At 40.2% G+C, this 17,926-nt stretch overlaps 2 protein-coding genes across 2 annotated transcripts; both read right to left on the reverse strand.

Moving 5' to 3' along the window:
• Positions 1-4,001: 4,001 nt before the first annotated feature.
• On the reverse strand, positions 4,002-7,142 carry LOC130425534 (transmembrane protein 100). Its single transcript, XM_056751750.1, has one exon. It carries the CDS (start codon positions 6,658-6,660, stop codon positions 6,274-6,276), a length of 387 nt encoding a protein of 128 aa, XP_056607728.1. The 5' UTR covers positions 6,661-7,142; the 3' UTR covers positions 4,002-6,273.
• Positions 7,143-12,159: 5,017 nt separating this feature from the next.
• LOC130426961 (uncharacterized) lies at positions 12,160-17,914 on the reverse strand. The gene is made up of 10 exons (XM_056753987.1): positions 17,767-17,914; positions 17,309-17,431; positions 17,172-17,224; positions 16,182-16,644; positions 16,035-16,088; positions 15,744-15,822; positions 15,500-15,650; positions 15,142-15,240; positions 14,149-14,336; positions 12,160-14,047 (listed from the first exon to the last, which is right to left on the reverse strand). Exons 2-10 carry the CDS (start codon positions 17,413-17,415, stop codon positions 13,898-13,900), a joined length of 1,344 nt encoding a protein of 447 aa, XP_056609965.1. The 5' UTR covers positions 17,416-17,431; positions 17,767-17,914; the 3' UTR covers positions 12,160-13,897.
• Positions 17,915-17,926: the final 12 nt, after the last annotated feature.

A 17,926-nucleotide genomic window follows, 5' to 3' on the forward strand; every position in this document is an offset into this window, starting at 1 on the left:
TCCAAGAAAGTGCAGGTTATAACAGAGGCTTTAGACATCTATGGACATGAATGCCTCCTTAGTTTCTTCTTCTGTGGGCCGTTATAGTCGTCCGTCATATTGGAATCGGGCTGTAAACGCTGACTGAAAAAGAAATACAATAGAAACCATCACAAAAATTCTATGGTTAGTGATAGCTTACCCCAAAAATTAAAATCCTCTCATGAGTTACTCACCCTCAAGTTTTTCCAAACCTGTTCAACAGATCACAAAAAATGAAATAACATTTTTTTCTACTATGGTAGTCAATGGTGCCTCGGATATCTAACATTTTTCGAAATATCTTTCGTTGTGTTTAACTGGACAAAGAAATGTACACAGGTTTTTGGAAGAACTTGAGTTAAGTAATTCATGACAGAATTTTCATTTTTGGGTGATCTATCCCTTTAACATAATGTGAACTTAATAATATGAACCATAAGCTTTTCCATTATAACCAGTGCTCGAATTGAAGGGGTGCTGGGGGGATCCGGGTTATAACCATAACCTGATTATAACCATCACAAAATTATTTTGTGTAGTTTGTGTTAACTGTTGGCCATGATTCCACGTGGATTAATCTGACAGATTAATCCACCATTATATCATTAAATATTCTGTTGTGTGAGAGTGTTTTGTTTTCCATCACCGAACCCATGAATATATAATATAAATGTGACGTGCTGTTGAACAGAAAGACTAAAGTATTAGACAGCACAACATTACAAAGCGTAGTCCATGGTTTACAAACATGTAACATTAATACATATTTTAAATCTAATTTCTTGAGAAATGTGAAGTCTCTGCGTTCTTCACTATGGGAGGCGGCGCGCAGTTGTGGCATTTTCACAGCGTGTGACGTAAACATCTGACGTGCGTCTGGGATGACACAAGACACGACACAGGTAAATCCACATTAGAAGTCCCTGAGAAATGAGCTAATAAGATGAAGAGATAAAAAGATACAGCATATGCCATTGGTTGATCAAATCTAATGATTATCCATCTCTGGAGACATGCGAAGCATTCATTATATTACGCTCGCGGGCAGATGGTGTGTCTGCCTGAAGCCCCTGAGCTGACTGCGGGGATTAATCGCTTCGTGCCTTCGGATTTACAAATTGAGATTGTTTTTCCATTGGCCGTGGCCGTGATGTCAAAGTCTCGGGTTTATGCTTTCTGTCAATCTGCGGACGACTGCAGAAATCTGCCAACACTTCTGGAGGCGCACAGCAGCAGAGCATTTATGCTTGAAAACAAAACTCGTTGAGCTAAAATAAGTCAGCTTCAATAATAGCTACTAAAGAATGAATTTAAGAATATTAAGTATTAACATTAATACTTGAGCTTGAACAAGCCTGAGCTTAGGTGATGTTTGGAGAGGGAATTCACCAACAACAGCTAAACAAAGCAATAATGTTCAAAGTCTACGCTTCATTATGTTAAACACACAGTTATCTTCTTTCAAAGAAGTGCAACACGTCTTCAAAGAGAAGATCCATATGACTCACATATGGCCTCTCTCTCTCTCTCTCTCTCTCTCTGTAAAGATAAGCTAATAATAGAGCTGCCCGTGTGGGCCAGACTTCCATATCTATGAGAATCAAAGACATGGTGGTAAAGCTATTAACATTTTAACATATTCAACACGAACTGCACTCAAGCATGTCGCTGCGATGCTGTATTTGTGGGTATTTCATTGTTACATCCACTGTTAGAAAAGATTTACTCTGAATCTGAGATTTACACATTATATATATACAGCCTACTTTATATAAATATAGCTATTGCAGTTTATATGCGGCACAAAAAGAAGGAATATGATAAAAACAACACTGTCATGACACACCATATCATTGTAAAAAAAATCTAGTTATTGCTAGTTATTTATCATTTCTTTTTTTTTGTGCTAAAATGTAGTGCAATTTAGGGTCTTTAAATGAAGTTTAAAGTAAAGATGTTATCATCATTTATTGCATCCTCGTGTGGTTCAAAACCCGCATATGACTTATCTTTCTGCTAAACACAAACGCAGATATTTTGAGAAATGGTCTCAATGGAAGTCAACGGAGTTCAATGTCGTTTGCTTCCCAAAGTTCTTCAAAATGTCTTCTTTTGTGTTCTGGAGAAGAAACTCGTACATTTTTGGAATAACATGAGGGTGAGTTAACAATGACAAAATGTTCATTTTCATTATAACACTGTTTGATGAACAAAAGCAACACGACGATAAACAATTTCACATAACAGTTCTTTAATACAACTTTTCCAAAGTCTTTTTTCATAATATGTATATGTATATAAATGTAAAAATATAAATAACTAGTATTTACATCACAGAGTTTGACACAGAAACACGAGTTTGGCATACGTTTGCCTCCAGCTTAAGACAGAAAGCATTCCGGAGAATGCGAATACACTCTCGCAACCAGAGAGGTAGATTTACTCCTTTCTCCCAATCAAAAAAACAAAAATGACGTACAGCAAACATTCACAACTTTGAACGGTAAAAAACAACGACTGCATGAATAGTTCAGTGTTTTGGTTGGATGGACAGATGTGGATTTACATACATAAGACGGCAAAGCAATAAAACAAAGCCAAGTACATATATGGTTCCAATAAATGCTATGTTGCATTCCAGGCATTACTGTGTATGTATCGTGTTTTGAATGAAATTGCACAACTCTGGAAATGTGCTCTGCCTCTATAAATCTCCTCTGTCTGGCTCTTGTAAAAAAGGATCATAAAAATGTGAAACCCACAGGAGAAGAATGATCCTCTAACACAGATCCGCTGTTCGCAAGCGAACCCATTCACGCATGAATTTAAATACGTTGAAATATGAATTTTGAACATGTAGTGATATTGTCTCATTGAATGATCTTGTTAAACCTCAAAACAAACTTTTAAAGTATTTAGATGCTTTTTAAGATTTTGCCTTTTTTTCTTTCTTAATATTTTTCAAAGCAGCACCATGTTACCAATTTCCTGGACGTCCGATCGGGATGTGCCATGCAAACATCTCTCTTGCGTTACTGGTTGATAGCATCAGATACCTAACAAATCCCATCCGGTCCCCCTGGAATCTTTTTTCCACCTAACCTCTTCCCTGATTTAACTGTAGGCCGAATTGTGAGGAAACCTCTCCCTGCGGTTGTCAACGGCGTTTAAAATCTACAGCTGAACTCCAGTACAACCTCAGAAAAGCCAAATGTCCTGATCTCATGCGTTTTCTAGCACGCAGTGGAAAAAGCCATTCTATTTTTGTAAAGGGACATGAAAGCACATTGAAGTTTGGAGCAATTAGGATGCTAAAGGAGGCACGGGCAGCTCCGAGTACAATTTAAGCACGACTATCAGTCAACAGAAAGGCACCGTGTTTATCCATAGGCAGGTGGTCAGACGTCAATGGTATAAATCAGTTCCACCTGGACGTGCCCCAAGCAGGGGAACTCATTGTGTCGCATGGCATGCACGCTCCTGCGCTCGAAACACTCGTGCTTCCATTCTGATCGACATAAGCCTTACATTTACATGTCTCAACAGCACGCATGTAAACTCTCAGCGCACCGAAAATAATGAGCACAGAATTTCTTGAGAGGTCAAACTCAGACTTTTTTCAGTAAAGAGATGACAGTCATATCATCTATTGCCCTCATGTCATTCCAAACCTGTGTGACTTTCTTTCTTCCGCAGACCATGAAAGAAGATATTTTGTAAAATGCCTCAGTGGTTCCTACAATAGAAGTCCATAGGGTCAATGTAGATTGGTAACCAACGTTCTTCAAAATATCTTCTTTTGAGTTCTGGACACAAAGAAGGTCATAACGATTCGAAATGACATGGTTTAAATTTTTGGGTGAGCTATCCCTTATTAAAGCAATAAGCCCCAAGAAGCAGTGGGTTACAGTGCATTTCATTACAGCTAAGGGGGTTTCACGTCGTGCTTGAAACCCCCTTAGCTGTTATAAAATGCACCTGTAACCCACTGCCTCGTGGGGCTTATTGCTTTAATAAAACGGTTATGCCATACGCGTAGCAAGGTTTCATAAAACAAAGTGATATTTAGGCTATGTAATGTTGTCAGCAGTTATAAATGGGGGTTGGAATGCTTGATTCTGATTGGCCAGTCGTGACATTTGCGGATTCGTTATTCCCAGATAACAACCACTCAAAAATCCTATTGATAGGTTTTTTTGACTAATTAAATCTAAATCTGTCTTTTAATAACACATGAAATTTACAAATGATTAAACCAAATGCCTGTTTGTGACATTTGAAAGTCGTTTCTTACCTTAAAACCGAAAGTAAACGCCTTTTTCTTGCGGTAGGTCTGCATTCGGAAAAAAATAGCAAAAAAATATTTTCAAATTCACATTTCATGTCCAGTTTTTTACTCATGTGGCAAGTAGCCGTGTAATAAGCGGGATACTGTACAAGCAGCCGGCTGATACCTCATCACACTGTCGGGGCTTATTTCTGCGATAACAACCGGCTGCCTGTACATTATACCTTACTTAGAGCTCAGCTCGCCCAATCAGAATCAAGCACCAGAAATGACGTTTTATAAGATCATTTCTACTCTTGCTTTACATCAATAATAGATTTCTAATTAAACACTTCACGATTTTAAGACACAAACTTGATACAAAACATAGACAGAAACTCAAATTATTTTATACTATAAACCACCGACATCTACCAATAAAAATTCCCATATGGTTCAGACACGTCCACGCTAACAGCCTCGAAAACAGGCTCTTTTCAAGTAGTTGGGGTTGTTATCTCTGTCATTCAGTCTGCAGTCCTTCTCACCATCTCCCTCGCTGTCTATTTTTAAATAGCCTCTTTACCACGGTCACAAAATCTCGATCAATAAGCATTCAGTGAAAAACCCGTCGACATAAACCCTTGTTTTGTGTGATTACTATCATGTGTTCTCACAAAACAAAGAAGGCTATTTGAAGGCAAGAATGAATATTAAACGGGGATATAACACCCACAAATCTGAAACAGGGAGAGTCCAGAGGGTCATTTTTTTCAAACACGCCAACCGTAGCCATAACAAACACTTCCCAAAGCAAGGCACTGTAAATGAGCGATATTCCCAGTATGAGGGAGGATGCGACCTCCTCCCAGTGTGACCGGGGTCAAAGCGATGACATATTCATGTGTGTGTTTTAGAGAGAAGAGGAGTTTTCTCTGGTAAAATAGCTGAGTTGGAGCTTTAAACTGGCACTGGATGAGACGAAGAAAGAGAGAGAGGAGCAAAACCGATCTAAAGTACCGTACCATGCAAAGTCCTATAATTGGCGAAGGCACTGGAACGAGAAAAAAATCTCGACAAGCGGTCTTGTGTACCCTAGAAACCCCGCTCATCTGTCTGAGAGGAAATTAATTTTCTGTTTAGAACAAAAGACCTATCTGTCTTACTCTCAGAACTCCCAACTACTGTATATGAGGTCCCTGGATTTGCCAGCTCGACTCTCACGCACACAGACACACAAAGGAAAACTTCTTCCACAGACTGTTCACCATGTAAAGTTCCCAAGAACGTATCTCTGTGTCTTTAATATCAGGTGGTGCCCCCTGCACTAAATCATTAGAGGCTACGATTGACAAAGGTCTGACAGCGAAAGAGGGCGAGCAGGTGTCCTGTCTCTCTAATTCATATTCCTGCATCTACACACACACACACACACGCACGCATGCACGCAGACGGACGCATTCTCGACCTCTCCGTGTCCGTGCCCTCCTCATATCTTGATCCGCAGCTGCCGGTTCTAGCTAGCAGACAGGGGTTCAAGTTCCACTCTCCCGTTGCGTAAAAAAGCTCACACATTGCTCCAGTGTCACAGGACGGGCGAATGACGTGCGACGGTGACGAAGGTGAACTCCTCTTTCGCCACGGTGTCCGGTTGCCGCCTCTGGACCGCTTCTTCTCTTGGCCGAGGCATCACATGGTGCGGCAGCAAGAATGCGCCAGACCGACTGCCGTGTTGACGGCAGGACTGGCTCCGCAGCAAGGGACCTGGAAGTGTTAAATGTCCTGCGTGTGTGTGCGCTCGCCGGGCTTGTTTTGATACCAGACACCTGCCGAGCAACGGCAAACTGCATGCGTGACTCCAGTGAACCCTCTCGTCCAGTATTTTCCGCGGGATTCTCCCCAAGTGGGCGAAGATCCTGGTAAAAAGAAAAAGAAAACAGCCGGCGAACCCTAAGCGTCTCTTTCCGCCGCCTTGGCTCATTCGCTCACAGGGGACACTGTTCTGAGCTGAAGGAACCGGCTTCTTTCTTTTTCCTGCGCTTCTTCTTATGGGCCGTCCAGCACGCGGTGGCCATCATCACCAGGACCAGCCCCACGATCAGCAGGATCATGGACACCACTTTCGTCTGAGGGAGATCGTTGTACGTGTACGTCACCCCGGTCCCGGCCACTCCGATCACCAGAGAGATGATTCCGAAGGGAAAGATGCAGCGGTACCAGGACTTCTCCATCCCACCGGTGGCTTGCGAGAGCTTCTCCAAAGAGGACAGCACCTCGGGGACTTTGGGTCCTCCCTCCTGCGTTTGGCCCTCCGGGATAGGGGCTGCCATCGTCTGCGGTTGGCACGTGAAGCGTCCAGTGGTGCAGCCCATCTTGAAAGCAGGGCAGTGGGACGACAGCCGGGCAGTGCTGCTGGTTCTCAGGGATCAGCGCTGAGCTCAATAGGAATTCTAGGAGAAAACGAAAGAAACGCAGGATGAGTTCTGGCGGTGGTGATTCACTCACAACCTCTCTGGGGTTCTCGTGCGCAACTGCGCTCTGCCTCCAGAGCAGCACGCTCAACACTCGAGCAGACAGAAGGAACGCTGCTATATATGTCAGCAGAAGGAGGGGTGGAGTCAAGCAGCAGAGGGGGCTGCCCGGTGCTTGCGATTGGCCACAGCTGCGATCTGACGTCAAATGCCGTAGAAAGAGACTGGGCTAGCGGAGAGCAAACAGGAAGGAGGATGGGTAGAGCTAACCGTTCGCTAGCACTTTCACGAAAATCCACCCACTTTGACTTCATTCTTCATTCTCAGGCTCTCTCGCTTTTCATTTCGCTCGCTAAAGGAAGTGGAAACATCCCGGAGAGGATTGGGCTCTCTTTGGATGGGAATAACTTATGTGTTTAATGAACAAGTCCGTTGCAAATTCTCCAGCCATTGTCCCATGCAAACAGAGCATGTGGTACAACATTTATTCATTCAACACAGCACTACGGCAAAACAGAAACATCACGCACACACACTGACGTGCACCCACACACGCTTGTCCTCCCACGCAGCAACACACACACTCTGAGAGGATGTCCATTATTAATCCTGTCGTCTTTTCCCTTTCACGGTCTGAGCATCAGGGGTAAAATCAATTTGAACAAGCAAATCACACCGAGAGACTGAACGACGTGCCCGCACTCACAATCCATCAGTCTGTGAGGTCTCTGGTGAATTCGTTTCACACATTAACAATGAGCAAATACTGATGGACAATGAGGCGAAAATCTATATGAGTCAATAGAAAAAATAATCAACGATGGTTGTACTAAAGTACTCAAATAAATTGTTTTGATGGATCGATTACCATTTACAAAGTCACAGTTTTACTACAAAAAACATGGTTTAACTAGTTAAAACTAGTAAATTTGAGGTGTAACTGATAACAATTCACAATAAGGTTGTACTTGTTTAAATTCGTGGATGCAGTGGTAAACATGAACTGACAATGATCAAAATATGATCATCATCATGTTCATTTCAGCATTTACTAACGCAACATTTTTAAAATGATTTGACTACATTTGTTAACGCAGGGGTTCTCAAACTTTTTGTTGTAAGGACCCCTTTGTGTAGGGTGCATCACTTGGCTCCTCCCCTCCACACATAAAGATTTATAATCTTTAACTCTGAATTTGAATTATACCAAAAACATGTTCAGTCATACAATTCTGTAACATCAGTTATTTTGGTTGGTGGTCTTATTTTTCTGATACAGTTCATGATCTATTTCTACATTTCATAAAATGCCGGAAAATCTGTGGGCCCCCCTGGATCCGTGTTACTGCACAGTGATCTAACATGAAAAACTGTTTTTGTATTAACTAATATTAACAATGATTGTTTAAAGATAAAAAATAAATAGTTTAATTGAGCATTTGTTAAAAAATTGTAAGTGTTACAGTTTAATAGATTTTTTTTATCGTAAAACCTTAATTTTGTGAGAAGCACTTCCTAAACAACTCAAGTAGATTCAAATAAAGATAATAGAAAATTTGTACGGACCAGACAAAGAAAATACTGCACGTCCAAATGTATAGATTAACATACATATTATTGGCCTAATAAACACAACTATATTCACTATACTGCACGATTTATTATATATATATAACGTCAATAAGCAATATCCATGTAATCTGTCTTTCTGTGGTCTGCCTTGTTTAGTCTTGTTTCTAAGGAACAGAATATGAGATGTAATTAATGTCATTCACTGCAAAAAAAAAACTGGATCTGAATTAAACATGAAATAACATTCACAACACAGTTCTGTTCCATATTTAATGACGTTACAACCAGTGCTATCTGCCTGTCTGTATGTGAGATAAGGTGAAGTAAACAACAGTATAAGGAAGAAATATTTTAAGTGGGATTTTTGGGACAAAAATTGCTTTTCGGCTGTTGCTGATATTATCCAATAGCTTTCGCAGCCAAGGTAAAATAAACTGGAATTTTTGCACAACTCTTGAATAATCCTGTCAGAAATGTGTATTAATTAAGTAAATAATGAAGAATTTATTTTAATATCGCAGCTTCAGTGAAACACGCAAACCTAGTGTTGAGTTTGTCTCGTCCATTACAACACGTACCTAATGTCTGTATGATCTCAGGGAAAGCACATGAAGAGAGGTTTTAAATTAGGCTTTGCAAAGAAATATGATATATAATTGGACTGTGACAATGATGAGAAGCGGTACCCGATGGATTGATCCTCCTCCTCGTGACCCTGAGAGGGGGTGAAATCAAATGATGAGCGAAGGTTTTAATGATGACTCAATACATGCTGCTGTAACCCCACGCCTGCACAGAGAGAGAGAGAGAGAGAGAGAGAGAGAGAGAGAGAGAGGGAGAGATACACATCAGAGAAACATTCTTCCCCCACTTTACAAACTTCCACAAAGACTTTAACCAGCTTCATCAAAAGGACAAGGTTTCATACATACTGGGAGAAAACTCAATAAGCTCAATCCAAGCTGCAAGATATGTCATGTCTTGCCACAACAAAAGAACAACCAGCACAACACAACAAAACACTGACACTGACACAACACAAAGAAAATACCACAGGCAGACTTTCATCAATACTTTGCTCTTTTTCTGTTTATATTGATAAGTATAAACTTATATTTTGTTTTTGTTTTTATCTTAATCTATTTGTGCAGACTTTTAATGTTTATTAATATATTTATGAAATGTAAAAATAATATTTTTGTAAATGTATACAAAAATATGTAAATGTATATTTTTAAATGTAAAATGTGTTTTATTAGAGCGTGAGAGAGTCATTTCAATCAAACAGTAAGATTAACTTATTTTTTGTGTTATTAAACGATTTTTACAGTACATGCTGTATGATTTTTCTCCTATTTTTGATTATAATCTCATGATGAAAGTCATTGTTTAATATTTAAAAATATACATTTTTTTTTTATGAAGCTCTTAATTTTCTTTACATCTTTTATTTATTGGCCTGGTTTCACAGACAAGGTTTAAGGCTAGTCTCAGATTAAAAGGAATGTGTGACCTGTTTTAACTGAATATAACTTGCCCGGAAATATCTTAAAATATCTCAGTTTCGTTTATTTCATCTCAAGATGCTCACCAGTAATGTATTCTTCTAAGGCATAGTCATAAAAGCGACAAAATAATCTTAATTCAACTAAAACATAGTTCTGGCTTCAGCTAAACCGTGTCTGTGTATCCGGGCCATTGTGTATTATTTCTTGTCACTATACTTGCTTTATGCATTTTTTCAATCTCTTCATCTCCCTAAATGCATTTCCACATCCGTCTTCACTGTTACCCCAGATCTCAACCAGCAAACCGTATAAACCATTTAAGGCTGCAAAACCCACTTTTCTGTCCCTGGAAGGGTTGATGATATTGCAAGGAGACTGTGGATGAATGTTATTACTAAATTAAGCACCAGGCGTTCCTGGGAAAAGATTCTCCGAACACTAGAATTATTGGGCGAGTTTTTTTGGATCCAAAATAGCGCAAGTAGGACTTAACTTTAACTATTTGTACAGTAATGCCCCCCGGGGCTCTGCTAAATGAAAACTTGTGTGAATGAAAGAGCAGATGAAAAAAATCACATGTTTTATGCAAAAGCAAAATAGATTTCAAGATAAGGTCGAAAACGTTCAAATGTCAAGTGTGCTGAATGTTTTAATGTCAAGAGAAGATGAATCAGGGTTTGAAAGCATGTTACGATTGTTATTTCAATTTACAGTCTTTTTACAAGTAAAAACTAATCTACCAATACATTTTTACTCATTTAGTAGCATTTCACTCTGAATCAGATAACATTTTTAAAGCAAAAGTAATGCTAGTAATTTAAAGGATTATTTACACCCCAAAAATTGGTGCATCATTTGCTGTATTTGACCTTTCTTCTGTGGAACCCAAAACAATATATTTTGAGAAATGTCTCAGTGGTTTGTGTCCACACAATGGAAGTCAATGGGATTCAATGTGGTTTGGTTACCAACATTCTTCAAAATATCTTCTTTTGTTTTCCCCAGAAGAAAGTAAGTCATACAGCTTTGGAATGAGTAAGTTATTAAAGATCTTATTTCTGGGTGTACTATGCCTTTAACATACTAACGTCATCTCCCGGCTCATATTCAGTCACTGTGCCCTCATCTGTTGTTATTTTACCCTATTTTGTTTATTCCCGTTATGCGAGTAGCAGGCCCTTGAACGCGTTCCCGAGCAAGTCGGTGACATCAGCGTGGAGTGGGCGGGGGCTGAGGGAGGATGTCCACCCACGACCCGCTGTGTGAACCCAGCGCCACCTGTCTCCGGGTCTGGAACAGCTTGTGCCTTCTGTTTGTGGGCTACCGGCCCCCCGCAGGCCTCACGGAGCTCTCCAGAACCAAGGCCCAAACGATGAGTTCTCGATTTCTCACGTTCACACGCTCTGTGTGAATCCCACATAAATAATTGTGTTAAACACTGTGAAGCGAAGGGGCTGAAACAGGTTTAGGACTGTCTACGACATCATGCCGTAGTTGCATTCTTAAGCATGCGTGCCTTATACCTCAGACAATGGTCTCTCGTCGATTTATCATGTCAATGATCTATTGATCGGACTTGGGAGGTTGGCGTGGCGACCGTGACAGCTTTGCGCTCTTCAGGCAGCGAGAAGCGTGAAAAGCATGTGGGACTCTAAAAACGAAATGGAATCGATACGAAAAAGTGCCTTTGTTCTTCTTTTCGGGTGACTCAGAGATTTAAAAAGTCAAGTATTAACAACACAAACCATTTTACATTCAGAATACAAACTAAAGTGGACATAATTAAGTGGTAAGATTCCACCCCAAACGTCCTGATCGCACATCATGTCACATAAATGATATCTTAAGATCTGCTCACGTGAAAAATTTCATGAACATCTCAGATGGCCTGGGGTTGAGTACATAAACAGCAAATTGTTTTTTCTAGGATGAACTATCCCTTTAATTCATACTAAACTAATGTTCACCATTGTTTGCAATTTGCAACCTCACCACTAGATTCCGCAAAAATCTCCTCATTGCTCCTTTAACTACCTTCACATTATTTGACGTGCATTCTATAATGTAGGCAGATCTGGGTAGATTACTTGGGAATTGTTATCTGTTACTGAGTACAAACTACATGGCAAAATTTGCAGTCAGTAACTTAATCCCTTAGATTTCCCATTTCTTGTAACGTAATCTGACTACTTTTTGATTACATGTGTTTGTTATATAAATTTATCACATGCTTCTGTGTCCATAACACTTTTCTTTAAGTATTTTTTTCCTTAAATTACAAAGTACAGTGCTAGAATTTAGTCAAAGGCCTTTATACTGAATGATTGCAATACAACAACACATGTAGGTTCAACACAAATTGTAAAAGAATAGAAAAAAGGCTTTACAGTGTAGATATCAAGTGTACATAATTTAGATTCATAAATACCTGCATATATTATAGCCACATCAATAATGTTTGCTAATAGGGAATGTAAATGTTCACAACATAAAGACTGGACAAATGACAGTTACAGAGTCGCAAAACAACAAAATCAAGTTGTGAAAGATGATATTTATCACCCACCTGTGCTTGTGATTATCTTATACATAATCCAATGGAAACAATTGAGAATATATCAATATTGCTTAAAAGTGCACCCAAATTAAATTTTCTGAAAAAATGTCATTCCAAAGCCATGTGACTTTATTTTTACTGAAAACCATATTAGATATTAGGCAGATCAACCTCAGTCAACATTTGCATGGATTGCATGAAAGAAAGATCCAATGAAGGTGTGACTGATGCTGTTTCTGCTTTTTGAGTTCCAAAAAAAAATAAAAATTTGAAATGAGTTACTTGCTCAGTTTAGTGCTGTATGCACTTTTGGTTGTCACTACACATTTTTTTGTCAGGAGTGCACACGTAAATTGCAGTCGTACAGTATTGAATTAGGGAATCGGAGTGAGATGTGAAAAGACTTACTGAATGTCTTGTCGCAGTTGATTGTTAAAGTTAGAGTATGTCTTTGGGAGTTTATCAAGTAAATGGTCAATTTTCGATTATGAATAAATAACCCTTCTATCGTTAAAGCGGCCGTGCAACGGTGTTTCATGCATCCTGACTTCTTTATAATGTTAAACCTGCCGTCTTCTCATGCTTAACTTTGTCAACTTGTCAAAAAACGAGTTGGGTGTATTGCGTAGTATTTCTGTGCTCAATACACTCCCCCATCGATCGTACAGGTTTCGGAAAGTTTTTTTCGAACATATAAAACTGTTTTGTAACAATTTTTCTTAGTCCCTTATTGGACAATTCTCCCGGAAAAGCACCGGCACGCCCACGTGGCAGCATAGAGAGCAGGAGAAGGAGCATGCGCAGACGTCACTTTCACTTTTGTGCAGGAGAGAGAGATGGGTGTGTTTTGTTGACAATGGGTGCGAACGTGCTTTGGTTCAGCCTACCCCTCCCCCCGCACTCACCGTATATTTTCGGAAACAATCGTAAAGCTGTATCTATCTTTTATAAATGTGATCAAACTTAATACTCTTTGAAGATATGACGTATGCAATACTACTCTATGGGTACTCAAGATTAATATGAGATTGGCAGAAACCCCGTGTGTTACGCCCGCTTTAAAACATTCAGGACAGCATAAAGTACACTTCACCCTGGCACAAGCACAACACTTCACGACGACACTGGATAACTCTAGCAGTATTCAAGAGACACCTGTGATTTGACTTGTTAAGTTGTTTCAATTCAGACAGGAAGAACTCAGCCGTGACCCCCAAAAAAAACAATGTATACAGATGAAATGAAATCCTGACTCATGGTACTTGAGAGAAATCAGCTGGAGGCTTTATTCTCCTTTCTGAAGGCCAGCTGCACTCTTTCATATCACAGTCAAGTCAGCATTTGAGCCCCAGATTCACACAGCACACACTCGACACGGAAATACCAACAAATGCGGTCCAGAAAGCTATCCATCTCAAAACGAGCGTCTCCGCATCAGTGACATTTTCCCTGCTGCGTTCCATGAAATGTGATCAAATTACCCTAATAATGTCATTTTTGCCTATTCTGACTCAGAGTCCAAAACCAGCGACGGGAACTGCAGCCCTCCCTCTGCCAGCAGCGAGTACAGGCCGCGCAGAACCACAGCGCTGGGCCGCTCCGTTCCCGAATCCATAGAAGTCCAGTATGATGAGAGACTATCAGACATCGCCTGAAAAAAACCCCCAGAAGATATGGCTGAATTTAGAGATTCACACCAATCAAAGCTATAAAGAACCAAGCTCACGTCAACCACAGAGGTTTATTACGCACCTGATGAAGTTTGACAGCCTGCTGTAGTTGTTCCATTCGAAGTCTTCTGGTTTCCAGTTCTCTCAGTTCAGTCTCTTTGGCGTAGAACAGGACGGGCGGCAGGCTGGGACCCTCTGGTTCATCCCATTCCCCTCTCCTCCGGACGGGACACAGAGTTTCAGAGTGATGCTTGCTCCACTTGTCCCAGTCTGAACGACACAAGATTTTCATTAGCACAACTCAATTGAGCATGAAACAGTCAACTTCTGGATTTACTGGAAAATGTAAACAAATGAACTCTTGTAAATGGAGTTGCTGGGATATTATGGGATCATGTAAAGAAACCCTTTAGTCCACATGAGAAGAATGTAAACGCTAACAACGTTGGAAAATCTAATAGAACATTTTGGGTTGGATTGGAGAATGTGGCGTTGGATAAAAGAAGAGCATTATTCTTAGTAAAAGAAACTGGTTGTAGTACGCTGAATAAAAAAAAATATTATTGCAAATGCGGTCGACAGGGCTAGTTGTAACAAGGGCTGCAATCTCAGTGACATCAATATTTCAACTAAATAGCGTTTGTGAACCTTAAATCGAGTATACACATTGCATTACGTCGAAAACAAACCATAATTCTCATTTTAGCCGTGTCATATGAACCCTTTAAGCTAAATAGCTAGACTTCTATGAACTATTGTTTATACTGGGCTATAATGTTAAAAAATGTCTGTGTCGATGATGTAAGGTAAGTGTACATGCAGAAAAACATACAAGTTGAGAAATATGCGCTGTAGGAAAAAGTGTGACAACTAGCCCCGGTTCTTTTGGCCATTCAGATCATTTTTGAGACAGTTTGAGGATGTATTTAACCTTTTTCCCTGAAGGTCAACACGATCTCAGTCTGAATAAGCATTCTCCACCCTCGCTGATTCTTAGAAATAAACAGGCTACTGTACCTTTAATATCAACATATGTAAATAAACGCTGAACCTAAAATAAATACTTTATGAACACCTTTCTTCTGACGATCTGTGCATGTGAGAAGTTCTTCAGTCATCCTCTCCAGACCTTCCAGCATCAGCGAAGACTCGTACCATCTCTCGGCGTTCGCCCCTGTGACATGCACACCCTCTGTTAGAGGCACTTGATTAAAAATAAGCCCCCACAACTGAATTAAGCACATCTCCGCTTTTGTTTCAGAACGCAAGCATCTTGATCTCTATCTGCCTCCGATGAACTATTAAAAATGTCCTGTGACTCAGACAAATAAAGGCATAACAGCATAACGCTTATTGTTCCGTTGCTCAATCCCCCTGCTTCCTCCCACACACTTCTGTGTTTCTCCAGCCGTCCCTTCCTATGCCCCAGATACCTGGCTCTGATCGTGCCGGGCGGCTCTGGTCAGCCTGCTGGTTCTGTAACTCGCTATGAAAGCTGTGCGTCAAGTCCAAAGAGCGCTGCGTCAGCACCTCCAGCTTTGTTCTGGCATCGGCGGGACATCCAGAAGGCCATTCTGATGGAAACTGACACGGAAGCAGGTCAAAGAGAATTACTGTGCACAATTTCATTTATATTTAAAAGGACATTGCACGTAAGGATGGAAGTGAAAAGGATACAGTTGATCGAAGTCTCTCTGTGAAATGAGCTCTCTCTGGTACCGGCTTGGATTGATGGGTTAGTATTTTGTTCCACAATCTGGGGTGTAAAGCACAACGGTGTATAATTTTACAGTTTGGAACAAAAAGAAACACAAAGTAGATGTTAAGATTGTGGTGGATGTTGCTTTTGGTCTATTTGAGCAATGCATTGTGGGGTGTTCTACAGTTTTGATATTGTTCACAGTATGCATACTGTATATTACAAAACTGGTGTGGAAGTGTGCTGAAGATAATCAACATCAGACTGACCTGCTCTGTTTTGTCCTCTGTGATCTCCAAAGTGGTAACAAAGGAGACTGTATCCTATCCAGAAATACAAAAAACTCTGTTGTAAGAATTCAAAAAAGCTTAAAAACCTTTGTACATATCAGGATGAATATTTCACCATCTGCCCACCATTGTTCATTTGATTTTTGATGTTTGTCAGACACAGGCACATCTTCACACCGAGGCTTACAGGAGTTTGACGTGGATTGATCTCCCGATGGCCCTTCAGCGTTTGTGGTTTTAAAATCACAGATCTTTGACTGGGATGTTGTGGAGATCTTCACCGGAGCGTTCTTCTGAACGGACTGCTTTCCCTTGACAAACGGATGAGCAGACGATCCTTTCCGGACCAGAACAGGCCGCGTCCACATTCCCCCACGGGTAACGCTGCTTCCAGCCGATCGCATGCGGTGATTAAGTTCTTTAACATCGTCATTAACAGCCGGTTTGTTTCTGCTCTTCTTGGGAAAGGTGCTAATGTCACCGTCAGATGAAAGTTCCTTATGAGCCTCAGACGAGCTGCGAATTTTCAGGGCTTTCTTCAAAACTTGATTCAGCAGTTCGATTTCTTGTTTTTCTTCAGGCATGATATCTGATTCAAAGAGTGGAAAAATGAGGTATGAGCACAAAGCGTTGTTAATATCTGGTGTGTAAAAGGGATGCTTCACCCGTAAATGAAAATCCTGTCATCATTTATTCACCTTCGAGGTGTTCCAAATCTGTATACATTTCATTGTTCTGATGAACACAGAGAAAGATATTTGGAAGAACGCTACAACCAGACATATTTTGCCCCCCATTAACTCCTAAAGTAGGACAAAAATACACCGGTAGTCAAAAGTCCCCCAGAACTGTTTGCTGTCCTACATTCTTCAAAATGTCTTCTCGTGTTCAACAGAACAAAAAAATGATAAAGTAGTTTTTGCTACAACGGGAGTCAATGGGGGGCAAGATCTGTTAGGTTATAAGTGTTCTTCTAAATATCGTTCTCTGTGTTGATCAGGAGATCTTTACAGATTTAGAACAACTCGAGGTGTATAAATGATGTCAGAATTTGTTTTATTGTGAGAACTATCCCACTGAGCACATGAACAGATGGAGAGAAGGATGTTGTCTCACCATCTTTGGTACCTGCGGGTTCCAGTTCACTGACGTCGGTCACACACATCCTCCTGCACAAATATGGAATCATTTGTGATTATTTGAGAAAGCTTACAGGACTCTATGGCTAGTTCTTGACGGTTAGATGATCTTACATTGAGCGTAAAACGTCTTTGCACTGTCTGATGGTTTCTGCGAGTCTTAATTCTTCAGCTTTGCACATTTTGATGCATTCATCAACAGCGTAAAGCAAAGACATCATCTAGGCTACATCTGAGCTACAGGTCAGAGAAACAACACAAGAACAGTCAGTTTGTAACATACACATATTCTGTGTCATATACACATTATGTTGTATACTGTTTATATGCATGATTATGTTGTATGCTGTACGTCCATTGCAGTTCGTGTAATATATCCATACATTAGTGCATGCTGTATGCTAATCACTATATTTATATATCACCATGTAAGTTTTGAAAATGCATTTGCAAACATGAATTAAACACTTTGAAAAAGACACAAAAGATAAAAGACTGTGTGTCAACAGTCAAAACTTGTGTGTGTGACATATACTAACTTAAGACTCGTGTCTTGAAATTATTCAACTTACCCGCCCCGGAAATACACGTTTGTCTGTACAATACTAAACTTTCCGTTTAAATGACGCACTAAATAAGATCTTTGTGGGTTTTAAATGAATAATATCTCTTTACATTGTTCAAAAATAGAGTCAGAGTCCGTGTTCTAGTTCTCTTCCAGCGCGAGGAGAG

The sequence above is a fragment of the Triplophysa dalaica genome, chromosome 7 (genome assembly GCF_015846415.1).
Source record: "Triplophysa dalaica isolate WHDGS20190420 chromosome 7, ASM1584641v1, whole genome shotgun sequence".
Classification (NCBI taxonomy): Eukaryota; Metazoa; Chordata; class Actinopteri; order Cypriniformes; family Nemacheilidae; genus Triplophysa; species Triplophysa dalaica.